This window comes from Etheostoma spectabile, chromosome 11 (assembly GCF_008692095.1).
Source record: "Etheostoma spectabile isolate EspeVRDwgs_2016 chromosome 11, UIUC_Espe_1.0, whole genome shotgun sequence".
Classification (NCBI taxonomy): Eukaryota; Metazoa; Chordata; class Actinopteri; order Perciformes; family Percidae; genus Etheostoma; species Etheostoma spectabile.
In genome coordinates, this window is record NC_045743.1 from 9,451,489 (window position 1) to 9,474,924 (window position 23,436).

Consider the following 23,436-nt stretch of genomic DNA (forward strand, 5'->3'; position numbering starts at 1 on the left):
GTACAGTTCAGTAATTTCTTAGTGCAAAGCGCCCTCTGCAGATCACATGGAGAAATGAGACAAACTGGCTCAGTACTACCCAACTGAATTTATTAACCTAAAAATAAGACCTCATAATCCAAGGCAAAAATAGACAGTTTACAAACACACACATTGCAAATGTTTCTTACCCAGTCTGAAACTTAACGTTATTTACAATATTCCACAGCCATCTAAACACTAGTGCCTGCACCAGAGATTTATTAGTGGACTCCAGTTTAGATGTAGAGAGTTTCAGACACTTGATCATCAATTAAAATTCCTTCGGTGCATTCATTTTACATTAGAAAATCCCTTTTGATAAACACCAAAGTATAAAAAAATTGAAATATTACAGATAAACACTGACGCAATTGAAAAGAGGAAAATAGTTATGAAAACGTTTGACATATTAGAAACACCTACGCATGGTGCAACATAATTTAACAGCACCACATTATAATGTTAGTCATGGGAGGATTTATTGCAGGGTTGTTGTATTAGACTGCATTAGTTTTAGCTGTACCTAATAAACTGGCAACTGTATAGAAATTATAAAATCTGTCTTGCAAATGGTTTCTGGTCTCATAGTTTGACAACTAAAAAAACATCAGGAAAGAATTTAATTAAAGTGTATCAATGCCCATCCTGATCTGAAGACCATTTTGATCACAGCACTGTAGATGCCATCCAATCTGCATCCACCAAGACCAGCAACAACCCCACCACACCACTACCCATCACTCCACCACTCAACCCACCCAGTATAAAATTACACCTAAGGCACTGGATGGTAGCAAATTCTGGTTCTGTAATATTAAAAAAAGTTATTTTAAAAAGGGGGACAATGCAGTACTTGTGTACTTATTTGTGTTTCCGGTTTTCACTATCAATCTCTTTGGTGCATAACATATGGGATTTTTGTGTGTGCAACTTTATCCCCTTATTTATAATATACATCTTCTACTGTTTTTTTGTATGATTTTGTTTTAGATTCATGTGTCTCACTGGAAAATGTTCAGTGTTAGCTTCATATCATTCTGCACGCGTTGGTTGCAATAACTTGGACTAGTGAATACATCTCAAACACAAAAGAGGCACTTGTCAGCACAAAGCATCTTAATTGTTTCAAGTTGTTTTCTCAGTTCACAGTCTGATTGGGATCATTGTTTCAATGCTTCCTTTCCAGCAGTGGCACACTGTGGTTTCTCCCCAAAGTCCAAACTTCCCAGCAGCAGTAGTTCATTTTTTTCTACGTATAAAAATAAATTAAAACTCAATATCATAAATCTAAAAAAGACTGCATGTTAACTGCATACAGTATAGTACACGCTTGTTCTACAGAGTGGCTATTCTGCAAAGTGGTAGTTTGCAGACTCAGATGAAGGACCAGAGCTGGTACATGTCCGAGGGGTTGCAGGTGGCCAGAGAGGGATGCTCATGACGGGCACTCAGACACATGTTCCATCCTGGAATGTAGAATAACTGGTTCTATACAAAAACAAGACAAAACTATTACTTTTCTAAAAAGATAACCCAAGTATCTGAAATCACAAATCCCTGCACAGAAAACGCAAATAAAATTAAATAAAAACTCACATCCTTCAGTTCCCATTTTTGCTCTGCTCCTACAAATGTGTTCCTGCCTTTATACTGGCAGTCCTCCAGCTTCACAGTCCCCTCTGCCCCGTGCAAACACAGCTCCTTCTGAATGTTGTGTCTAATCTCGTGATGTGTGGAGAACTCAAAATACTACAGGGAAGGAAACAAACAAATGCCGTCAACAGTGAATCATATTTTTACTAATCAGAGATTGAAGGTAGATTCTATAACTGACTTGGTTTCCTCCTAGTCCGTGACATGGGTACAAGATCAGCTGTTTCCCACCCTCATTGTTCTCTCCAACATCCAGACATGAGTCTTTGCCGACATTTTTCACCTACAGAGAAAGAGAAGGGAATGGGAGAGCAGTGAGAGGAAACAAAATGAAAAAATAACATACATTGCAAGCTGTTCAAACAACTTTATTCTCTAGGGTGCTTTCAGTGGTGTCAAATTGGAATTGCTCAGTACCCTCTGGAGATCCCAAGTGGAAACCTACAGTGGCTAGACAGAGTTCTGAGGTTTGGAAAGAGGAGAGCTGGTGGTGGGGTGTGTGATCTTACTGAGCCAAAGTGGAGTGGGTTGAGATCAGGCATGAAGACTTCTGGATAAACGTTCTTCAAATACCATGAGAAACTCTTGCACTGCAGCCGCGCACGGAGGTCCATGCGTTCAGAGATCCCTCCAAAGGCCCTCTGTTAAAACAACGTAAAAACAGTTCCTTTACATTGATTCTCAACACACTGCAGGCATGCGGGATACTACTAATTATTAATTTAACAAGGTTTACCAACAAAGCAATAATCCTCCAGCTTGACTTCAGATATACTGTTAAAAATAATTATTTAATCGCTTTTGTGAGATCTCGAAAGATAAATATCACTAAAAAAAGGCTGTAAAGATAAAACTGGAAGTGCTGTTTACATGTTTAAAGGGTCATTGTTTTTCTTTTTTAAATCTAAAAGTTGCCATCTGCACTGAAATCAAGAATTAGAGTGAGCTCAAAGTATATAGGACCAGGTATTGCAGGTATTTGATCATAAACCAAATGACATATTAGTAATAGCAAGAAAATTTGACTTGATACTAGAGCTAAAGGAAACACCAGAGTTATTACAATTCATCCTGAAGGTGATTTAAATGTATGTATGTACTAAAACGCATTGCAATCCATCCAAGAAGTGTTGATATATTTCACTAAATATATATATATATTTCACTATGAGGTCATAGTTGCACTAGCAAAAATATCAAGGCATCACCAAAGTCATTTGGACTCATACTCTGGGTACCATGGCAATCTATTATCTTGCTGAGATATTTTGGTCCGTGGTGAAGCTGAGCACCAATTACTGATTTAAAACATGCAACTCCATTGCAAAAAACAATTAGAAGTAACCTTAAACAGAAAAAATAATATTCCATTGGAATTTATTTTTAATTAACTCTGACTGACTATCATCACGATCATCGCTTTACTTTTTTAAAGTCAATAAATGTTCTCCAAGGAGTCCTTTGTTGAACAAATTAACTACAGACAAGTAGTCGATCACTGTTCCTTTTTAAACGGAAGCGTAGCAGCACATTTTAAAGGATTCATAAGAACCTCATGCTCTTCAACAATGGGAGCACTTTCTATAATGACAAGGATGCTGCTCACATTAGTACACACACTGATAGCTACTACAGTGGATTCCATGAAGCTGTTGACAACGGCATGCCTGTTTGAAGCCAGCGGGAGAGGGCTGGTTCACTCTGAGAGGTACAGCCCTGAGGGAAGTGTTTATGGCTCTTCCAGGACCACATGTTGGGAACCGCTGAAAGCCTGTGTGTCATTTACCAGAGCAAACTTCCTTCAGGCCCATTTTTCACGGTTAACAGTTTTAGCCCCTAATAGCAAATCTATTTCTCTCCATTCCAGAGTATGTGTTTTATTTCTACAGAATTCATGCATTAAGAATTACAATAGTACAATGCTATGGTTTTTAATTCTACGTTTGCCCTGCAAAGTATGTAAAGATTATTATTATTACTATCATTATTATTATTATTATATTATTATTATTATTATTATTATATTATCATCAGACTTAATGCCGGTAATTCACAGGCAGGAGTTGGATTAGCTCAAACTTGTCTTTGGCTGTGGCTACAGGGGGTGTAATAACTGCTCTTTAAAAACCAATAACATATGACCATGGGATATAGAAGTAAAAGATAATGCTGCAGAGCAATTGGCAGCATTTAAAAGGATAGATACACAGGATTTCAAAGTCGCTTTAGTGTCAAAGGTAGAGCAGCAAAGACTAATTGAATAGTTGTCAGTTAAATTAATCAGCAACTATTTTGATTGATAGACAAATTAATCAGTTGGAGTCGTTTTTTTTAAATAAAATTCTCTGATTCCAGCGTCAGGAATGCGATTGCTTTCTAGTTTCTGCACTTCTCTATGATAGTAAACTGAATCGTTATGATGAGACAAAACAAAACATTTGAAGACATCATACTGGGCTTTCGGAAACCCTGATCAACTTTTTGTTCTTCATTTTCTTACAGTTTATAGACCAATGAAAACAATCAGCAGTTGTAGCTCTAGTCAGAAGCACTACGTACATCTTTTGCCATCTGTGCAGCTTGCTGGTTACGGCGGTAAAAGATCTCCTTGTAGTCGTCCATCCAGACCTCCGCCAGTCGAACCTGGTTACGAGCAATCACTTGTGTGCCCTTGGGAAAGGTGTGGGGGCTCTTGGTGCGGAAAACATGACCCACAATGGAGCAAGGGATGATCTCCAGCTGTCCGCCACACTGCCACACCTGCAGATTATTGGGAGACAGCACAAACAGATGTATGATGACATGCTGGCAGACACACCTATACAGCTGTTAGGGTAATGGAATGATTTAACAGATAAAAATAACAAAACTTCTGCACATCCAGAATGACAGCTTTGCAATTTCTTACCCTAAATGACATTTCAATATTCTCACCGCCCCAGATTTCCATTTTTTCATCATAGCTTCCAATACGGTAGAAATAGTCTTTTGAGATAGAGAAGAGCCCACCAGCAAAGGTGGGAGTCCTGTAGAAACATTTTGTTTGTTGATTTTAATGATTACCACCAAGAAACAAGAGTTTGTAAAAAATTGTTAGTCTAAATTCATGTACATTGGTTGCTTACTTGATCGGGTATGTTTCATCCTTCCTTCTTTGTTTCTCATGATCTGGTAGACTCTCCCAGCCAAAGGAAAGGCTCCAGTCAAAATTTCCTCGGTTGTGGTTCTGGCCATACGGGGACGGTTTCACAAACTCAAAAGTATTGAGATCAATAGTGGTTATATCAGGACTCACTACCACAGTGTTGTTCTCTGCTATCCTGGCCAACAGGGGCTCCAACCAGCCATTGAAGCATTCACCTGTTAACGCACACAAATCAGACATTACATCACAACATATTTCTTAACAATAATCACTAAATAGCTATGGAATGGAAAAGGGCGGCGGCCATGAGCTGCAGGTGTGTAAGTCAGGGTGGGTCTGGCATGCAACTGGTTTTACTGTGTGAGTAATGTCAGTGGTGTTCACTAACAGTGGGCATCCAGAAAGGTGAGAGTGTCACCGGTGGCCACGGAGGCACCCAGCAACCGAGCGGTGATAAGTCCTTTCCTTTCACGCTGGCGGACCACTTGAACAATGCTCAGCCGCTTCAAATACTCATCCAGCTTGTCCTTTAACTCTTCTGAAATGATGGGATATCCATTAGACATACAGTAAAGTGAGAGGTTGAGAAGAACATTTAGAAAATCTGATGAAATACTATGAGTGATAAAACAGTCTCATAAAATTTCAAGTATCACTTAAGTGATCAATAGATAATATTCATAGTCCTCAGCCTGAAAGGTAAAACTCAAACAGATGAAAAAGGACAACGCGTCTTTCTTTCGTCTTCAACATGGATGGCTGTCAGAGGAGCTGCTAAAAAGCAGGCCTCCAGCTGTGTCCTGCTCACTACAAGTAACTAAGCTGAGAGAGTCAGATGGTCTGCATTCCCTGAAACCTCTCTCCTCTCCGGCATTTTGTTTTTTTACTACAGTACATCAGACCTGTTTACAAGAGTTAACACAGACTCGTTTCTAAGCACAACCACTGCGAACTCCTCTAAGGAGAATTTTTACTACCTTCTTGTTGTAACTCAGTTAATTGGCCACAAAAGGAGCAGGGAGCTCCTCTCTGCACGTTTCGAGGCACACCAACAGGCTGCCCACCCAACATGCTGCCTGATATCGAACCCAAAACAGAGCAGGGTGGTTCTGAAGAGCCCTTTTCAATTTTACCATCAACACTGGCGTCGTCCACCAGGATGATCTCCTTGAGGAGAATGGCGGGGGAGGTGTGGAGGACACTGTATACTGTCCTTAGTAGGGTGCTCCAAGCCTCATTGTGAAACACAATGATCACACTGGTGGTCGGCAAGGCAGGGCATCGCTTGAAGGTTTGCTCAATACATCTGCAAAAAGAAGGAGAAATAGCACAAAGATCTGACTGCCCTGTACAGTTCCTGAGTGGCACAATAGTCTAGTTATTACATCTGCAGACTCTCCCTTGTGGGGTGTCCATTTCAGTCGTGACACCGCATGTGTGGCTGCATTTGAAATACCTGCCATATCAGAGTGGGAGAGACTTTATTCTCCCTAATAAGATAGCCAGTACATGCACATGCTTTATGTCTGTGTCATGTACTGACTATCTACTGACATGCACTTGGACTTACATACAATTGGATGTACAGTCATTGCCAAACAAAACTGTGCTTCTTTCTGAACTGGCCACAGTAACTGGGCAAGCATGCTGAAACATCCCAGTCCCAGTCAGAACAATCATCTCTGTGGTTTCGGCCTGAAATTTCCCCCATTGCATAAAGCAAATATGATGAATGTGTTTGGGTTAGGCCCCATCTATATTAGGCTACAATGATCTGTTTGGATGTTTTTCTGTGTGTGACTTAAAATTATATTCAGGGCAAGTGCATCAATTAATGGAGTAGTAATAGGAAGAGATAGCTATTTAGCATTTTGCAGATTATCAGTATCGGCATTTTATGAGCCCGATAACCAATAAAAGTAAATTAAAATGTGCGTTACTTTGGCTCCGCTACAGGTATTTCTCTGTCGATCCCTAATAATATGGAAGGAAGCGTAGCCTACTATACAGCACCAAAGCTGCATTTACTCCCACTAGGTGGTGCAATTCAAAAATCTAAATCATTTGGAAAATATATTGACTATTTTTTGGCAAACGTGAGGGATTTTGCACATCTTTATGAAAAATTGACAACTGACATACTCTGGTGGTCTGGTGTCTGCGCCCAGGTCTCTGCTCAAGGAGATGCGGTCACTGGCATACAGGTTAAAGCAGTGTTTCTCTTCACCCCTCTCCTTCTCCTTCTGCTCCTCGGTGCTCAGTGATTCTGTGTGGAAAGCTTTCCCAGCTGCTCCAGGAGCAATAGGGTCCTGAGGTGGCCGCTCCAGAGCTGGCCTGAGCTCAGTGGCAGTGTAGTGACCCGGCAGACAGGATTCGCTTTCTGCCCTGTCTGGCAGACGTACAGGGGCTCTGATCTGCATCTTTGGAATCACATCCCTGAAGTTATTAACAGCTCCCATTACCATGCCCAGCATGGCATCCCGCTTTACTGCCATCTCCATCAGCCACGGGTCCTCCTTTTGGTTTTGGCTCCCAACTTCCCATTGTATGAAGAACACAAATGTGACAAAGACAAGGGCCACTATTGCCAGTTTAACTGGGTGCAATCGCCTTCGGAGCACTCTGCGGAGAGCGATCATTCTTCTTGAATAGAGAGCAGGCAGGCTTTGGACTGGCATTCCGCTGTAATCAATGCATATTATGACAATGATGAGTAAACAGCATTAATGTAGCCTTATTGTCAAATTAAAGACACTGGGTTTCAGAAAACATCAGCATAGTGATAGGCTACATTACCAGCTCATACATACATAGGCTACTTTTTGAACACTTTTTTTGTCTTGCTCTGAAATAAAACAAATGAAATGTGTAGCAGTTCCTAGTGAACCTAGTCTGCTGCCATCTATACATAGGCTATTAACACATTCAGAAACGGCTTATGAAATAATCAACCACTGCTCTGCATTCCTTCAGGGGAAAAGTCCACTTACCATTAGACGTTGAACAGAGTTAGGTTAGAAAACCCCCAAAATGTTCTTTAAAATGTCAACAAATGACATCCTGCTTGGATTGGAGATCTTTGTATCAGTTGCTTAACTCCAAAGTAATCTTTCGCGGAAACAAAATAATTTGCTCTGCGCCTCCACAGAACTTCCGTCTCGTTGGATCCAGGTGCGTCCCTCTCTCTCAGGTAGAGGGAGGAGACATGATGGCGCGTCTGCGCAGAGAGAACTTCTGCGTGTCACAATACCTACCTGAAAAACATATAGGAAGACACGATCGAGGCGATCATCATTAAACAAGTTTGGCGATGGCCTTGTTTGCCCTGTAGTTTGACTTATGTCCTCTGATAACCTTTTTAAAAATATATATTATTTGACAAAATCACTGCTGAGTCTTGTGACAAACCTCGTGATAAATAGGCTAAAGTGGCCTGCAGTCACTCTGACTTCAGGAACATTGCAGACTGTGTTCTCCACAGAGTTCCTCAGATTCAATAATGGTGCCAATAATAGGATTTGTTCAACTGGTCATTCACTGGGACAGTTGCTGGGTTACAAAAAACGGAGGAACGCGATATGTCCCACACACATCGCACCGTATCCAATCAGGTTCTCTGAGAAAACACCACAGCTTTAAACACAGCTTAAACTTATGAACTTCACTACAAACTAAAAACGAATACGGTCCAGTGCGCTTTTAGAAAAGTACGCGTCCTTTCGCATGGAAGCGAATGTGCCTAGATTATAAATCAATTTGAGGTTCAGTTACAACTGATTGAAGTTGTAAAACCGGACAGTCACCAGATGACTCTTACCAGAGGACTGTAGTTCATCTAATCCTTAATATTCGCAGGTTCCCCACAACGGATAGTCTTCATACATAGTTGGATGCTTGAAGGAGTACAGACGCGGATTCCAGCCGCAGGGAGCCGGCTCTGGTGCCCAGTTTGACTTCTTTCTGCCTTTGACTTGCACAGTGACTCCATCTGTAGTGACGGTGTTCCCCAGCACTTCCTATCCACGGCAGGCATCCAGTTTATTATGTCCATTAAAATGTTTAGTGTGTTCGACTTTTCCCCCTTCCAGTCACGCTTGTAAATGTTTGTCTATGTGGCAACTGTTTTGTCTAATCGGAACATCTTAATCAGGAAGGTACATGTGCTTATTAACCACAGCTAAATCGTTAGTAGAAAAGAAATCAGGCAAAAAATCTACAATCATGTCTAAAAAAATTTATTTGATATTTGTCAAACATAAGCTCAACAGTAACACATCCACAAGTGACAGAAGATAACACATTTCAATTTGGGTTTTTATGTATAACTGTAGAGAATCATTTAAAAGACAATATAAATTTGTCATGTATCAAAATAAAAGAAGGTTGTCTAACAGATGGACCACACTTCATTTTTTTTTATAAACAAAGTTTAAATATAATTGTTAAAGACTCTTGTTTTCATGTTCCAAAATCAGTTGAAATGTTGAGTTTGGCTTTGTGAGGAAAGAAAGAAAAATGCTTTCAGCTGAGTATGTGTCTGAACCCCTCAGCATCTCGGTTTTTGCACCCAACTATTCATATTCTCAAATGTACATAGCAACGTGCTTATGTTCCCCCCCCCACACAAATAATACAATAAGTCTTTTGACTTGACAGCAAAAGGCAAACAATATAATAGAATCAAAGTAACTTATTTTTATTACAGAAACATTGGTCTGACACACACACACACACACCACACACCACACCACAATATATTAAGCTCTTAGGGCAGCACGAGCTTTGTCCAGGATGTCCTTTCTCATTCTCGGGTAATTTGGATGAGCAGCCAGAACCTGAGGGCGGAAGCTAAGATTAATCACGGTATTAGAACAGATCTAATCTTTCAAACTGTAAACATCCACAGGTGTTTCACCTTATGACACACATCTATGGCATCAACATGCCTCTTTGCTTTTAAGTAGTTGAAAGCAAGCTTGTATCCTAACAAAAAAAAACAGAAAGTATATGTTAGAAATATATTTCTTTTAATCCCTTTTGTCCTTATAAATAGAACTGGATGTGATTTTGGTTGACATACCAATAGTTGGGTTTGTCCGATTTCCATATTTCCAAGCCAGTTCATAGTTGATTGCTGCATCACGGAATGCCTGCTCTTTTTCCATTATGTAGCCCAGATATTCGTAAGCTTTACAACATGACTGTGGAAAAAAAGTGCAATTATTATCACAAAGAAATTAACTTAAAGACAGCCTCAACATTGAAAAGTAATGCAAATCTGCAAAAATATGGGGAATAGGTTTTGTGTAAATTGGACAGCCTGGTTAAGGCTGAGACAATATTTTCAGGCTGACCTTGTTATGATTGTGGCATCTCTTCAAGAGGTCCCCGGCCATGTCATACTTCCCTGAATGGATGTAGATGTCTGCCAAAAGCAGCCAGCTTTTCTCAAACTCATCAGCGTCAACAAGGCTCCAGTTCATCTTAGCTATGCGTTTGAGCTGGTTCCTGGCTCTTGGAGTCTGTTTCAGCACCATATAAGCTGTTGCCATGGCCAACAAAGCTGGCACGTGGTCTTTCTGAATTCAACCAAAGAATCCTGTTTACAACCCTTCCCCCACTATTCTTCTTCCATTTGTTTACACCGAAACCATACAAACTTCATATCAATACATAAAGTTATGTTTAAAAAAAAAAAAAAAAGAAGTATCACAAAACTGAATTACAACCGTACAAGCAACAACATATACTGTACAGGCTCCATTAAAATTCAGCCTAATAGAGTGTAATGTGCAGTTTACGACCAAATGGAGTGACTGACATTAAGAGTGACTCAATGCACAGTGTGGGTATATTTACTCAACTGAGAGTGAGTGAGTAACTCATGCACGGCACCTGGGGATTACTTACCTCACTGTTTGCAATCTCAGTGAAAACACTGAGGGCTTTCTCTACATTGACCTTCTGTTTAGTGGCCAGTAGGCAGCAGTTCTCCAGGATGCGAAGCTGTGTGTGTCCTCCTGGTGTCTGAGGCTTTAACTCCTTCAGCAGTTTCTCGGCTGTTCTCACAGCAAGCTGTTCTGACTCCTGCTTTTCTGTGGAGTTCCTGGTGAGAGACAGAGGTGAGCATTAGATGTAAGTCTGTGGGTTTCAAACACAAGAATATAAATTGTATTAAGTCTTAGTATGCTTCTACTGCCACTTACCCAATTTCACCATCTAAATTCTCAAATACTTCTCCTCCTATGGTTTCATTGTCAGGATTTAAGTAGATTTCAATCATGTTATACACAGCATTCTGACCCCAATCATTGTCTTTCCGTGCTTTGTTGAAGTGCCACAGAGCATCATTAGGTTCTCCTGTATACCTGAGCAGCAAGCACAAGTTTAGTCGGCAATCTCAAAGCAGATGTAGCCATATTCTGAGGAAAAGCTCCTCCAAACTTACCAAAAATAAAGTCCTTTGCAGTAGTTGAAGCCCGGGTCAAACTTTGTCCTGGAAGAATGTTTTTCTGCCATATCAAGAAATCTGAGAACTTCATCCAACTTCCCCGCCCTCCTCAACAAGTCAATGAGACGTGACAGTGTTGGGTAGTTGTCTGAAAGCAACAGGTGTAAGTTATTATGCTTTCCTTTTAGAGAAGGTCAGATCACCAATTCATTCAATTTACATTCACTGCAACTTTTTTTTTTTTTTTTTTTATAAACATATTGTACCTGGTTTGCGCTCCAGGAGTTGTTGAAAGTGGAAAACTGCCTTTTCATAGTCCTGCTTCCTAAACAGAATGTCAGCCATCATCTATGGACAACCATATGTAAGAAATAAGTTCTATGAATAAAAAAAATAAAAAAAAGGTTACAGAAAACAAAACTGTGGTGAAAGACAGAACAAACCAGGGTTGCATCTTCGTTAAACTGGTCATTCTTCAATATGATGCTGCACTGCTCCTGGCATGCATCAACCTCGTCTAGACTAAGGTACAACCGTGCCAACTCCAGCATCACCTAGGAACAAGGACAGCACTCATTTGAATTCATGTGACAATATTCTTGGTAAAATAATGTAGAGTAGATAATTCAAGTGTCCCTTAAATCAAACTATAAACAAGTAAGATCACTAAATTTCACAAACACAAGCCCCAGACTCTAAAAGAGGCCAGTGCTTGGTAACCACAGCTGCAGTGAGTACACAGGACGTTTTTGATTCAGCTGCACTGACCTTGCGATCAGTCTCACAATACACAAGAGCTTCTTTGTAGAATTTGACTGCTCTCTCATAGCCCCTCTGACTTGTATAGTGTTTAGCGATCTCAGCGCAGATCTTGGCTGCAAGCTGCTTCTGCATGGGGACGGCGTCAGGCTGCTCCAACTGCACCCGCTTCAGCACCTTGGCCTGCACATCCCGGGCCTATACACAGCAAAATCCCAACCTCATTTTGAAACAATAATAAACATTATTCCAACAAAGTTACTTTGCCTGTCTTTTTAGGCAGGCTGGCAAGTTTTGCATGGACATAATCATGCCAAAAATATGTGTGAAAAGATGACAAAGTCTCAGAGAACCAGATAACTTCTGCAACCACTTACTCTTTGTAGGGAAAGTAAAGCTTCCTCATTTTTGTCAACCTTATTTTGGATCTTTGCCAACAGGACCAGATAACGGCAATCATCTGAGAGCGCCGGCAGTTCATTCACTGGGTAGGTCCAAAACAAAAAGTCAAGTTGAAAAGGCAACAAAATAATAAGCAACTAAAAACAACCAGTTACACAAGGAGATATGTTTTAAACTGCTTTACAAATTCAAAGCTGCTTAGCATTGCCATAAACCACATTTGCAAATATTTTCTTTGCGCCAAGTTAAAGATTATTGGCAATTGCACCAACATAATGACTAGATTCTCTTGTGGTGTTTTTGACTGTGTGTAAAAATGATGATGTCTGAAGTACCTGGCTCATGGACTAGAGCTTCATGCAGGACTCTCTCACAGCGCTCATACTGCTTCATCTTCATCAGCAGCTCAGCCAGGTCATAGCGGAGGAAGTTCTGCTGCTCCGTCTTAAGGGCCGCTTCATAGTAATTTATTGCCTGCGTAACAACAGCCTTGTGTCAACACTGTCTTTTTTCTGTGAATGGATTGTGTTTATCTTTAAATGAGCGTACAACACAAACCTTGACATATTGATGAGTCTTGACTAGGGCTTTCCCAATCTTGCTGGCTAAAGCACCATCTTTGGGGTTTTTCTTCAGAGCTTGCTCAAAAACCTCAATGGCTTTCTCAGGCTGAGGAAGAACAAATTGGACGGTGTTGTTGGTTGGAAGATTTTGTAAATATTATTCCGAAAGTCAAAGAAAGTATTCCAGAAAGAAAATGCATTTCACTATTTACAAATTGTTGCAAACATGTGGTAAACACCTTAAGGCTTGGATTAAGATCTATTGGAGACGTTGGACAAGACCTAGTGTAGCCTTGAATGAGTATGTGTCAACATGCCTCACTTTAAGAGGTGACCATACCTCCTTCTCTTTAACTTAGGTTGTACTTGAAAGAGAAAATAATTTCCTAAATAATTTAGTAATAATAGCATTGCCTATAGTGCTTATTTCCTTTTCTTATTTTCCTTATTTGAACATATGAGTAAAACAGTGTGTGGTAACCGTTAATCCTGTTTTCTCCTTTATATAGCCTATATCAAATAATGTGTCACAATCGTCTACTGTAGTTTCCTCTGACCTAGTAATGAGTTGATATAATTAAGCGTCTGTTCCCAGGTGGTGTGCTCTGCTCTGTGTACTATCCATGCAGCGGGTGATTTTAAAATACTTGATTCCTATCTGTCCTAAACATTGCTGTTAACTTAATATGGCTGCTTGCTGTTGCAGGATTTCTAACAGCTTGCTCTCCCCCTACATGAGGAAGGGAAAACATTATATCACATGTTAATAAGTGCTTCCTGTTATTTTGAAAACTTGTTTGAAGTAGCTATGTGGTTGTTTGTCAAGACAGAGCACAGTATTTTAATAGTTATTTTAGCATTAAGCACAAAGTTGAGTTTAAGAATTTGAGAATTGCACCACAGCACCTTCAATTGTGCTTTGTATTGACCTTGCCCATGACAATGTCATTCATATATCTGTTCGTATTTGTATCTTGTCTGTGAACTGTCCTTTGTGTGCTGCTCTTCGTGCCTCTTAATTGCCCCTTGGGTACAAACAAAGTTATTTGAATTGAATTCACTCTCAACACAATATTTTCCAGGACATTATACGTCTCCTCTCATATTTGAGATGAACTTGAAAACTAGTGTACATTTTCTCAGGTTTTCCAAGACACATGGAAAACTGAAAAAAGGCCAAACTATTGAGATAAATGCATTTATGTGTTGCCAAGAGGGGGAGTAGATTTGTTTATCCAGTGAGGGGGCCGTTGACTTACGTTGCACTCATTCAGTCTCTAAGATGCTTACACTGATTATCAAAGATGGAGACACCCTGTGTCTAAACAATATTTTGCTGATTCTAGATAATGTTTCATGACATAACCTCTCAGTTTGATAGCTCACTCCACCAGAAATGGGTTCACGTCCTGGCTCCTCTTTCAGAAATATGTTCAGTAGCATTGTGGAGCGTTCCTTGTAAGTTTTCTATATTTTACAGAAAAGCATCTCCAAAACTATTCCGTTTTATCCTACTACTCTCAACTGCAGGGCGAGGATTGGAAGAGGGACACCCTGTGTAATAATTCAAGGTAAGACTTTGGTGATGAACTTCATTACAGCTCAAACACAACACAGCAGAGGGGAAAGAAGAAAAAAAAACATCAAGGCTCCTTTACATGTTAAGACCAGGAATGTAGAAGTGTAAAGACACTCAGAATAGAAGTGATTACAATACAGAGGCTTCACATTTGTAGAACTCCTCTAATTATAATCTCTCTGGCGGAGAGTTTTTCATTGCACCTTTGACTTTTTGAAAAAAGCTATAAAAGACGTGATCAAAATAAAATATGCTTATTTGAAGCATGTTGCACCTTTAAAGCCAATATTCACACAAATCAGTCCCAAAACATATCTCATGAGACACAGTTGAATCACATCAAACACTTACTTCTTGAATGTTCATGTAGGCATCACCTAATAAGAGGTATGTGTGAGGGCTGGGCAGCTTCTCCACCATTTCCCTGGAGTAAAAGACAAATATACTGTATCACATCACACATATCACATACAATATGTCTCTGCTGGTCAGTCAAGCTTTACTACGTCTCAGCCGTTAATACAAGTAGCATCAGAGACCAGTAGACGTCTGGAGGCAACTGTGCGCATTTTATCACATTTAAAGAGGAACTATGCAGTTTTTTTTAGCTTAATTTACCTTAACTGAACAGTTTCGGAGTCATTAGAATGGTTATATGACTTTTCCGAGTTGAATGGTGGTTGTCTCAGTCCCCCCTAGCGCCTTTGAGTGGAAAAAACCCCTTGCAACTTTCAACTGGCGAGTTGCCGGACTCAGCGTCAGGAAGTATTGCATGATATCAGGTCTCGCGATGTAACGAATTGCTTCACGGCACTGCACGCATAAGCCCATTCAGGAACCGGTTAACAAGGTAGCAATGGAGTGTGGCTGAGCTTTTTACACTGATGTCATGGCTGAGCCGGAAAAAAAGAAACAGAAACTTAGGGAAGCCTTGTCGGATGAACAGAGAAAGAGGAAACGACAGACTGGCCGAGCGACGAGTCAGACACGAGTAAACATAGGCGCTGCCAAATATCTATTCCGAAGCTGTAGGAGGAGCTTTTTAGAGAAACATGTGAGCAAAAAGCAAAGGCAAGGCCAAAACTGCATAGCCCCCCTTTAATTTGATTTACTTTATGGTTGTGGTCTTCCTACTACAGAAACCCACTGGCTGAAATGTTGGTGCACTATACTAATATCCTAGAGTCATTCAAGTTAATTAAGTTTCAGCCATTACTGTTGAGACAAACATTTCCTATGCATTAGGTTTCAGAAGGAGTATAGTCACTCATATGTTCTGCTACTATCTTGCGTTAAGATTATTCCCCCCCACTCCCCCCGCTCATTTGGATCCAAATGTACCGCTCACCTGTAACAGCTTGCATACAGACGTTTCTCTTTTCTGTGGTTCAGATATATGTCTGCCATTTTCTCCTTGGCCTGGATGTAGTAGGGCTGCTCAGGGGTAATGTTTCGGAGCATACTAAGTGCCAGCTCAGTGTCCCCACGCAGCAGGGCCAGGTCCGCGTTAGCAATAGTGACACGTAGCTCCTCTGAAGTTCCCGAGAACTCATTGATGGCATCCTGCATCACCTTTGCTGCTTCATGCTGAAATATTAAATAAATTCATAAGTGTATACTGTATTTTTTCCTTCAAGGCGGGGCATATGTGGAAAAACACAAGAACACATCTTGGATTCAAATTAGAAAATACTCACAGCAGAGTAAACTGCTTCACATGATAATGATAATGATTAATCATTTTATTTCCGTTAACATACATAAAAGAAACAACTATTTTCCACAATTTGCCACTGTAGCTAACCAAAAAAGGAATAGGCTGAAGCCAAGCCTTATTTTTGCCTAACCTATAATCCTCCTAGAATCACCCAGAAATCCAACAAAACTGAATAAAACTAAATATTTGAGTACAATCTTAGTCATTTTACAATTTAATCAAATTACATCATAACTCAGAGACATACACATTTTCAACTCATCACTAAGTTATTTTCTACGCATCTACGTATATTTTACATTAGTCTTCACTTCACTTTCAAAGATAGAGAATTATAATTCATCAACATCAACCATAAAGAACAATATCTAGAGGATAGTATCATGTACAAGCCTTCATACATCAAAACTCAAAATGTTACCTGTTCTCCATTGAGCCACAGAGCTTCAGCTAACTCCAAGAACACAGACAGACAGTCAGCAAGACTCAGCTCAATCTTCTTGTTCTTGGACTTGGACGAGGATCCTGCTCTGCGGACACCTGGAAGACTCATGGCCATCTGCAGTGTCTGAATAGCCTCCGTCAGCTCGCCCATTTTCTTCTTAGCCTGAGCCTTGATCAAGTGGTATAACGGATGTTCTCGAATCTAGAATAGAAAAGAAGTCACGACCCATTTAGACAAGAATAACATTCACCACAGAAGTAATTTTGATTATGTTAACCCAGCTAACTGTTGGCATTTAACAATTTACAATAATATCTTTTCACTGCTGACAATATCTTCAATATTCCCCTCTGTGGAGACAAAGTATATTTACTCAATGCAATTTTCTTCTTCCCTTCAGCTACATTCTTTTCTGCATTAATATGCCTAACTTAGGACAAGCTGAACTGCTCCTAAATGTTACAAATTAAGAGGACAGAGCTGCAATGCATTTGCACATTGGTCATGGGTCAATTAAGTGCTTGAACGCACACTGTCTCGTGAACATTTAGCAGCAAATAATACTGTCCATGTTGATAGTGATCTTACCTCAAAGTTATGGCTGAGGCAGAGTTCAAGAGACTGGAAACACATTGAGAAGTTACCCTGCAGCAGATGGAGCTGTGCCATTAGCAGATGAGCATCTGCATGAGAAGGGCACTGGTCCAGACAATGTTGAAGACTGCTCTGTGCAGCATCAATGTCACCTGAATAAACACAAAGACAATGCAGTTTAAAATAGCATTGCAGAAAAGAAACCAAAACATATCTTAAATGCAGTGCTCACCAGACTGATATCTGACTTTGGCTAGAAGGAAGACCCCTTGAGGGAGACCTGGCACAATCTTGACCACAGTATCCAACAATGTGGCACAGTGCTGGAGCTGAGGAGCAGGAGACTGGCCCTGGGTTGAAGGCTAAAACAAGAACAGTAAAAGTCATTTTTAATGCAGAGATTCTCAACTTTTGATAAGTCTCACTAAGGCAGGATGCATATCTATATCATACTTAACCCAAATGTGTGAAAAAAACCCATTATCAAACAGTATCAAAATAAAATACAAAACTAATTGATGCTCTCTTGCGTTGCCCAAACTTAAGGCCCAGGATTTACATACATATTTAAGAACCAACAGGCACCCTGTCATTGAGGAGTCTCCCAGTTGTACCTTAGCTGGACACAGTGCAAGATACTCTTTAACTATCTCCAACAGGAAATCAGGGTTCAGCTTCTCAAAGTACTCCACTCCCAGAGGCAACCCCTGAAGTGTAGAAAAGTGTGTGTCCACTGCATCATTCAAAAGATTCGTCACTTCTTCCTGGGGCCGCCGCTTTTTTACTGCCAGAACGGCACGTAGGTAGAGTAACTCCTGAGGGTTACAAAAAATAAAATGTATTTATAGAAGGAAAAATGCAAAGATGGTAGAGTTAAGTAGCAGAGGTGAAAACCTGACTAGGCATTCTGCACAAGATGGATCAAAAACACAAGCAAGTCTCCAGGGAAGAATAACTGAAGAGAGACCAATGAAGACCTACAGGAGCAGCTGCTGCCTATCCTACCAGGTGCTCTTGCTTATTATTGCTTTTTAAACAGTTTTTAAAGCATAATAAAGCATAAAGCAATTAAACTATATTTTGTTGCCAGCCTTTATAAAGAGATGTTACCCCTGATTTTCCAATAGACTGTTGAATCTCTGTGAGAAATTCCAACTGTTGTTCTGCGTCTTCAAGTTGGCCCTCTATCAGCTGGCAACGAATTATACCTGAGTGACAAAAAAAAGTTATATCTTCAGAAATAAAAAATTTATGTATGAACCCTGAGTGTCATTGAGACAACAGATAAATAATTGGAACATGTTACCAATCAAGGCAGAAACACTTGTCTCATCCAAAGTCATGGCCGTCTTGTACCACTTCATAGCCTCCTTGATTCTGCCCTGAAGCACCATCTGGTAGCCCAACTCTGTGGCTAAACCTGAGTCCCCCGCTGCCAGAGAGAAGGCTTTTTCCACCATCCTAAACGTTTGCTCAATCAATTTCTCATTTCGTCCGCACTATGAAAACAAGAAACACTGCAAATGCTGAAATTCCATACAAGTCAAACAACTATTTACATTTAATAAGGACCAAAATGGTTTACTATTAGAAATTTAGAAAGAATACTGAAAATTGTCTTACAACACGTGTAAAAGCTAAAGACATCCTGTAGAAAAGCTCTGGGTTGTGTGGTTCCAGAATCTCCAAGCTGCTGATGAGGTTTGAAAGATGCTTTACCGACTGCCAAGAAGGATATGAAAAAAAAAACGCTTCTGTAAATTGATCAGCACCTCCCTACAGCTCCTTGATGATAAATGCCAGGATGTACAATATATTTTTTAATTCATGCAGATTTGTATCCCTACCAGTTCAAAAATATTAACAAGTAAAAATATGAACTTTACCTCTGTAATATCTCCATCTCTACATAAAGAATGTAGAGCTAGCATCTGTAGTGCCTCCAGGTTATTTTTATCCTTCTGTAAAAGCCTGAAATATGACACGAGGCACTGTGAATGAAGTCCATCTCCCACACTTGAATTTCATTGATTAATAGTAATAGAATATATGATTACTGCTGCAGTACTGAGTTGAGCCAGACAAATAACATTAAAACTGAAAGGAACTGTGAAGGCCATCAAAGGATGTGAAGTATACTGTAGGCTAGCTGCATCCATCCTACTTCACATCATGAGGGCACCATAGCAGCTCTAAGCTTGGGGCAGCAACTTGAGTAATCACTCTTCTTTCTGTTCAGAAAACCTGCAGCAGCAAATCCTTGGAATTGTGTTAGATTTCTTCACTTTGACTGAAAGGCCTTTTTATGCTGTTTGACACTGGCCAAAGTCCAGAGGGGTGAGCACAAACAATGGCTTAATCAGTACGCACTGATTTGAGGCATCATACTAGTGTTTTATTTGCACTTGAATGCTGTGCCATTTGTAAGGCAGATTGTGTTTTTTCTGGCATCCTTGGTCATGATTACAAATGTTGATGCGCTTTATCTAATCTCACCAGAAACACTGTAATCCTCAGATAGCCTTACACTAAGAAAGACATGACCTGTGTATGATTTAGGAGAAACCTCCTAACCACCTCATCAATTACCTGTGAGCTGCATCCATGGTTTGCTCCCAGTCTTGAAGACTGAGCAACAGTTTCATTTTCTTGATGAGGGCAGGCAAGAACCCAGGGAAACTAACAATGACCTGGTTAACCATCTCCAATGCTCCGGAGTAGTTCTGACGATATTCATAGTATTGTGCCTAGGACAGACAAAACGTCACTTAGGGTTTAACATACACCCTAGCTTGTATCCAATATTATTATTACTTTTGTATTCAATATGAGCGAAATGTTTAATAATAATAAACAAACATCAATAATTTAAAAAAATCAAGAACATCAATTAAAGCAAGTTACAGAAGAATAATCCAAACAATGCACACTCCAAAAAAAAAAAAAAGATACTGTGTTTCATATGATAAATGGAATAGCTGACAGTAATTATACACCAATCTCAGTGTTGGCAAGGGACATCAAATAAAACACGGAGTCAATTAGAAACACAATAGATACTATGAGAGGCATAGGATATATGAGAAATTATAGCATTGTAACATATTCAGCTGTGACTGAGAAAGATTATTCAATATGGATTTGTACTTCCCATCTCACCTTTCCCATCAGGGCAAAAACATCGGCTCTCTCTTTCAGTCCTTCATCAAAGTACTTTCCAGCCTTTCTGGCATAGGTGTCTTTACCAGATGTCACATCTATCCAGGCTTTTAGGATTATACCCTGAACAACACATATCAGTCAACATTTTACAAGAGTGCAAATGGGTGAGAAGCCAGAAAGCCCTTCTTACCATTACATACATTTCAAGACTTTGCATGAAAATGTAAAAGTGATACTAATGCATTTCTAAATGACAAAAATGCTAATCTCACCTCTCTCGAACCATTAGAGAGTTTGATCATTCTCTCTACGTACTCCCTTGCCTTATCATTTCGCCCTAATAGCCAGAGAAACATCCCAGCATAGTACAGACTCTTGGGAGGTGCACTTTTACGGTCCTCTTTAACCTTAGCATCAAGTTCTTGAATGACTTCTCGGTCTGTGAATACAAAGACACTTATTAGACTATTACCAACATGTGTGTCCAGTCCTTTGCGCAAACATCTGTGATATGAATAAAAAGGACTATGTTGGATCACCTGGGTTTGTCTTTTTTTTCTCAGCATAGACAAGGGCCATTAATGTGCAGAGAGACACATCTTGACTATCTCTTATTGTGTCCAATTCTATTGAGGCTTCTTGAATTTGATCTGTATTAAAATAATGACATAAGTGCATGTATGTCAGATGACAAAGATACACTAGTCTCACCAGAAATGGTCCATTCTATTGTAATAAATATAACTATTGTTGTAATTTTATTCTTTTAAGCTTACCTTGCATTAGGGTGCCATATGCATGAAAAAAACTGTATATAGGATCTTTGCTGAATTTCCTCTGAGCAGCTGCTGCAGCGTTCACAGCGTGATTAAAATACTTTTCATAGCAATACCACCTGATCAAAGCCTGTGGACAAAAACAGAAAGATTAACCTACTGCGTTTGTAATTTAGAAGTGGTGATACCTAGCAGCAAAAATCGGGTTGTTTAATACGCTCTTAACCACTGTTAAAATCAAAGTTCTTTCTACAACAGAACAAAGTGACATGGAAACCCAAGTATAATAAAGGAAGTCTGCGTTTAGCTTCAGTAACGTTATGTCAGATAACTTAGCTAGTTAACGTTAGCCGATATTCTTCTTCTTTTATACCTAACGTTAACAGTGTTACTTCTCACTCTGTATCATTTCGCCATTTGACTGTTTTGGTGTTAACGTTCTATCTGCAGCATTGGGTTGTTGTAACGTAGTTAACAGCTAGCTAGCGTATGATTAAAACATGCTCGCTTACCAACGTTGTCTCTTCATCCTCCATCTTGGCTGAGACTCGTTGTTCTTAATCAGTAACTGACGTAAAAAAATAACTGCCAATTTAACCTGTGTGTATTGTACTTTAGCATAGATATCTTTGTTTTTTTTTGTTAGGTTTTCGCCATCTTCCACCAACTCCTTTAGCGTTGCCCGGTAACTTAGTAACAACTACATATTAACGAAGTTATTTTTCCTGATCCTTTCCTTTCAGGTACCACGTATTCACTGGCTGCTTGTTTCCCGCCTCCTTAATTATGATTGCCAAACCAAAACCCCAACCATAGGTTTTATTGTCTCTGCATTCTAAACATTTACTTAGTAAAGTTTGTTTGGGTGATGATTGGTAAACAGCGTTGATAAACAGTATTGTCCTCTCAGTCGTGCAGTGAGCCTGAGAGACCAAACTCAGGAAATAATACCCCGTCTATGAACGCCATCTTCACATTTGAGTCGACTCGAGCTAGTGTCGCCTCTTTATCTCTAGGTGGCGCAGTCATCCTTTTTATAAAATGTGATACTATAAAGACAAGCCTACTAATGCTACTACTACTACGACTATTTGTAATAATAATAATGATACCTTGTTGTTATTACTATTTATTTTGTATTTAATATTTATGTTTAAATATGTGTTTGCACCAAACCAAAGAAAATACATAGTAAGTGATACTTACCTTCCAATTGGTCTGTTCTGATTCTAATTCTGGTTATCTTAGGCAAGGAAGGTGTATGTGGAGAGGTTATAGCCTAGGCCTGCATTAAATGAATTGGGGAATGTTATTATGCGCAATGATTTTATAAGATTGTCAAAACAATTTCTAGGTCATAAGCAAGCAGGGAAAAAATGCATGTCGAGGTTAATTCTACATTGAAAACATGGAAATGATTTCAGGGCGCTCACTGTTACACTCACAGAGTTTGGATTAATGGATCAATAGGCATGTGGTTGGGCTGGCCTTCTGTTTGCCAGACCTACACAATTTACCCTCCTCAGTTAAGGAAAGATCCAGTTGGAGTTGGTTAAGGTGGCTCGGGAAAAGGAAGTTGGTTACTGGAGCTGCCCCCCCCCTCGACCCCATTATAAATGGACGAAGATGGATTGATGGATGGAGTTATAAGGAAAGACATGAAGATGATGTCAACATATTATTTAATTTCGATTATTATGTAATATATACTATGAAATAAAATATTGTTCAGCCCATCCAAACTGTCAAATTGCAAATTCTCACCTAATAACACCTCTTTACGTAGTTTACCATCTGCATTGGAAACATATTTCCATCCAGCCTGTGGTAATTGGTGGCCAAATGTTATGCAACACCATGCATTGACTGTTAAGTTACACTTGATGTCTACAGTGTTTAGAGTCCATGACAGGAGCAGCCAGTGTCCGGCGTTGGTGCAGCTGTTCCAAGAGAGACCTTTCCATGCCTTGTCAGATACTGTTTAGCACTAACTCTGGCACATAATCGTTACTCTCTGCAGCACACATCAATGGAAGAGTAAATCAGGTTGGTATCGAGCTCTGAGCATGTACAGCAATGGGAAAAGTCTGTGTACTGTACCACACAATTTAGCTCAGAGTTTTTAACCCATGTTGTCAGAGGTCATTTTACCACAACAAATATGCCTGA

General features: G+C 39.8%; 2 protein-coding genes across 2 annotated transcripts; both read right to left on the reverse strand.

The window, feature by feature from the left end:
* Nucleotides 1-73: 73 nt before the first annotated feature.
* galnt3 (UDP-N-acetyl-alpha-D-galactosamine:polypeptide N-acetylgalactosaminyltransferase 3 (GalNAc-T3)) lies at nt 74-8,861 on the reverse strand. Its single transcript, XM_032528901.1, has 12 exons — nt 8,637-8,861; nt 7,810-8,073; nt 6,962-7,501; nt 5,953-6,125; nt 5,208-5,357; nt 4,800-5,034; nt 4,583-4,700; nt 4,234-4,434; nt 2,184-2,315; nt 1,856-1,957; nt 1,618-1,770; nt 74-1,509 (listed from the first exon to the last, which is right to left on the reverse strand). Exons 3-12 carry the CDS (start codon nt 7,495-7,497, stop codon nt 1,396-1,398), a joined length of 1,914 nt encoding a protein of 637 aa, XP_032384792.1. The 5' UTR covers nt 7,498-7,501; nt 7,810-8,073; nt 8,637-8,861; the 3' UTR covers nt 74-1,395.
* Nucleotides 8,862-9,279: 418 nt separating this feature from the next.
* On the reverse strand, nt 9,280-22,052 carry ttc21b (tetratricopeptide repeat domain 21B). Its single transcript, XM_032528900.1, has 29 exons — nt 21,780-22,052; nt 21,268-21,397; nt 21,031-21,141; nt 20,764-20,930; nt 20,489-20,611; nt 19,919-20,076; nt 19,216-19,300; nt 18,953-19,051; nt 18,636-18,828; nt 18,440-18,537; nt 17,944-18,144; nt 17,562-17,691; nt 17,324-17,481; nt 16,712-16,936; nt 15,922-16,160; nt 14,925-14,997; nt 12,990-13,100; nt 12,767-12,905; nt 12,407-12,513; nt 12,039-12,227; nt 11,714-11,824; nt 11,537-11,618; nt 11,268-11,418; nt 11,026-11,187; nt 10,730-10,925; nt 10,174-10,398; nt 9,900-10,020; nt 9,735-9,802; nt 9,280-9,654 (listed from the first exon to the last, which is right to left on the reverse strand). Exons 1-29 carry the CDS (start codon nt 21,801-21,803, stop codon nt 9,577-9,579), a joined length of 3,954 nt encoding a protein of 1,317 aa, XP_032384791.1. The 5' UTR covers nt 21,804-22,052; the 3' UTR covers nt 9,280-9,576.
* Nucleotides 22,053-23,436: the final 1,384 nt, after the last annotated feature.

Bases quoted from the DNA above. Each gene is read 5' to 3' on its own strand.
- galnt3 (XM_032528901.1), bottom strand. From the start codon at position 7,497: ATGCCAGTCCAAAGCCTGCCTGCTCTCTATTCAAGAAGAATGATCGCT. The intron at 5,358-5,952 runs GTAAAATTGAAA...CCATCATTTCAG, and splicing joins GGACGACGCCAGTGTTGATG to AAGAGTTAAAGGACAAGCTG. The intron at 2,316-4,233 runs GTACGTAGTGCT...TTGTTTTAACAG, and splicing joins CTGCACAGATGGCAAAAGAT to AGGGCCTTTGGAGGGATCTC.
- ttc21b (XM_032528900.1), bottom strand. From the start codon at position 21,803: ATGGAGGATGAAGAGACAACGTTG. The intron at 20,612-20,763 runs GTGAGATTAGCA...TGTGTTGTTCAG, and splicing joins TCTCTAATGGTTCGAGAGAG to GGTATAATCCTAAAAGCCTG. The intron at 17,482-17,561 runs GTGAGCACTGCA...GTGTTTATTCAG, and splicing joins CAAAGTCAGATATCAGTCTG to GTGACATTGATGCTGCACAG.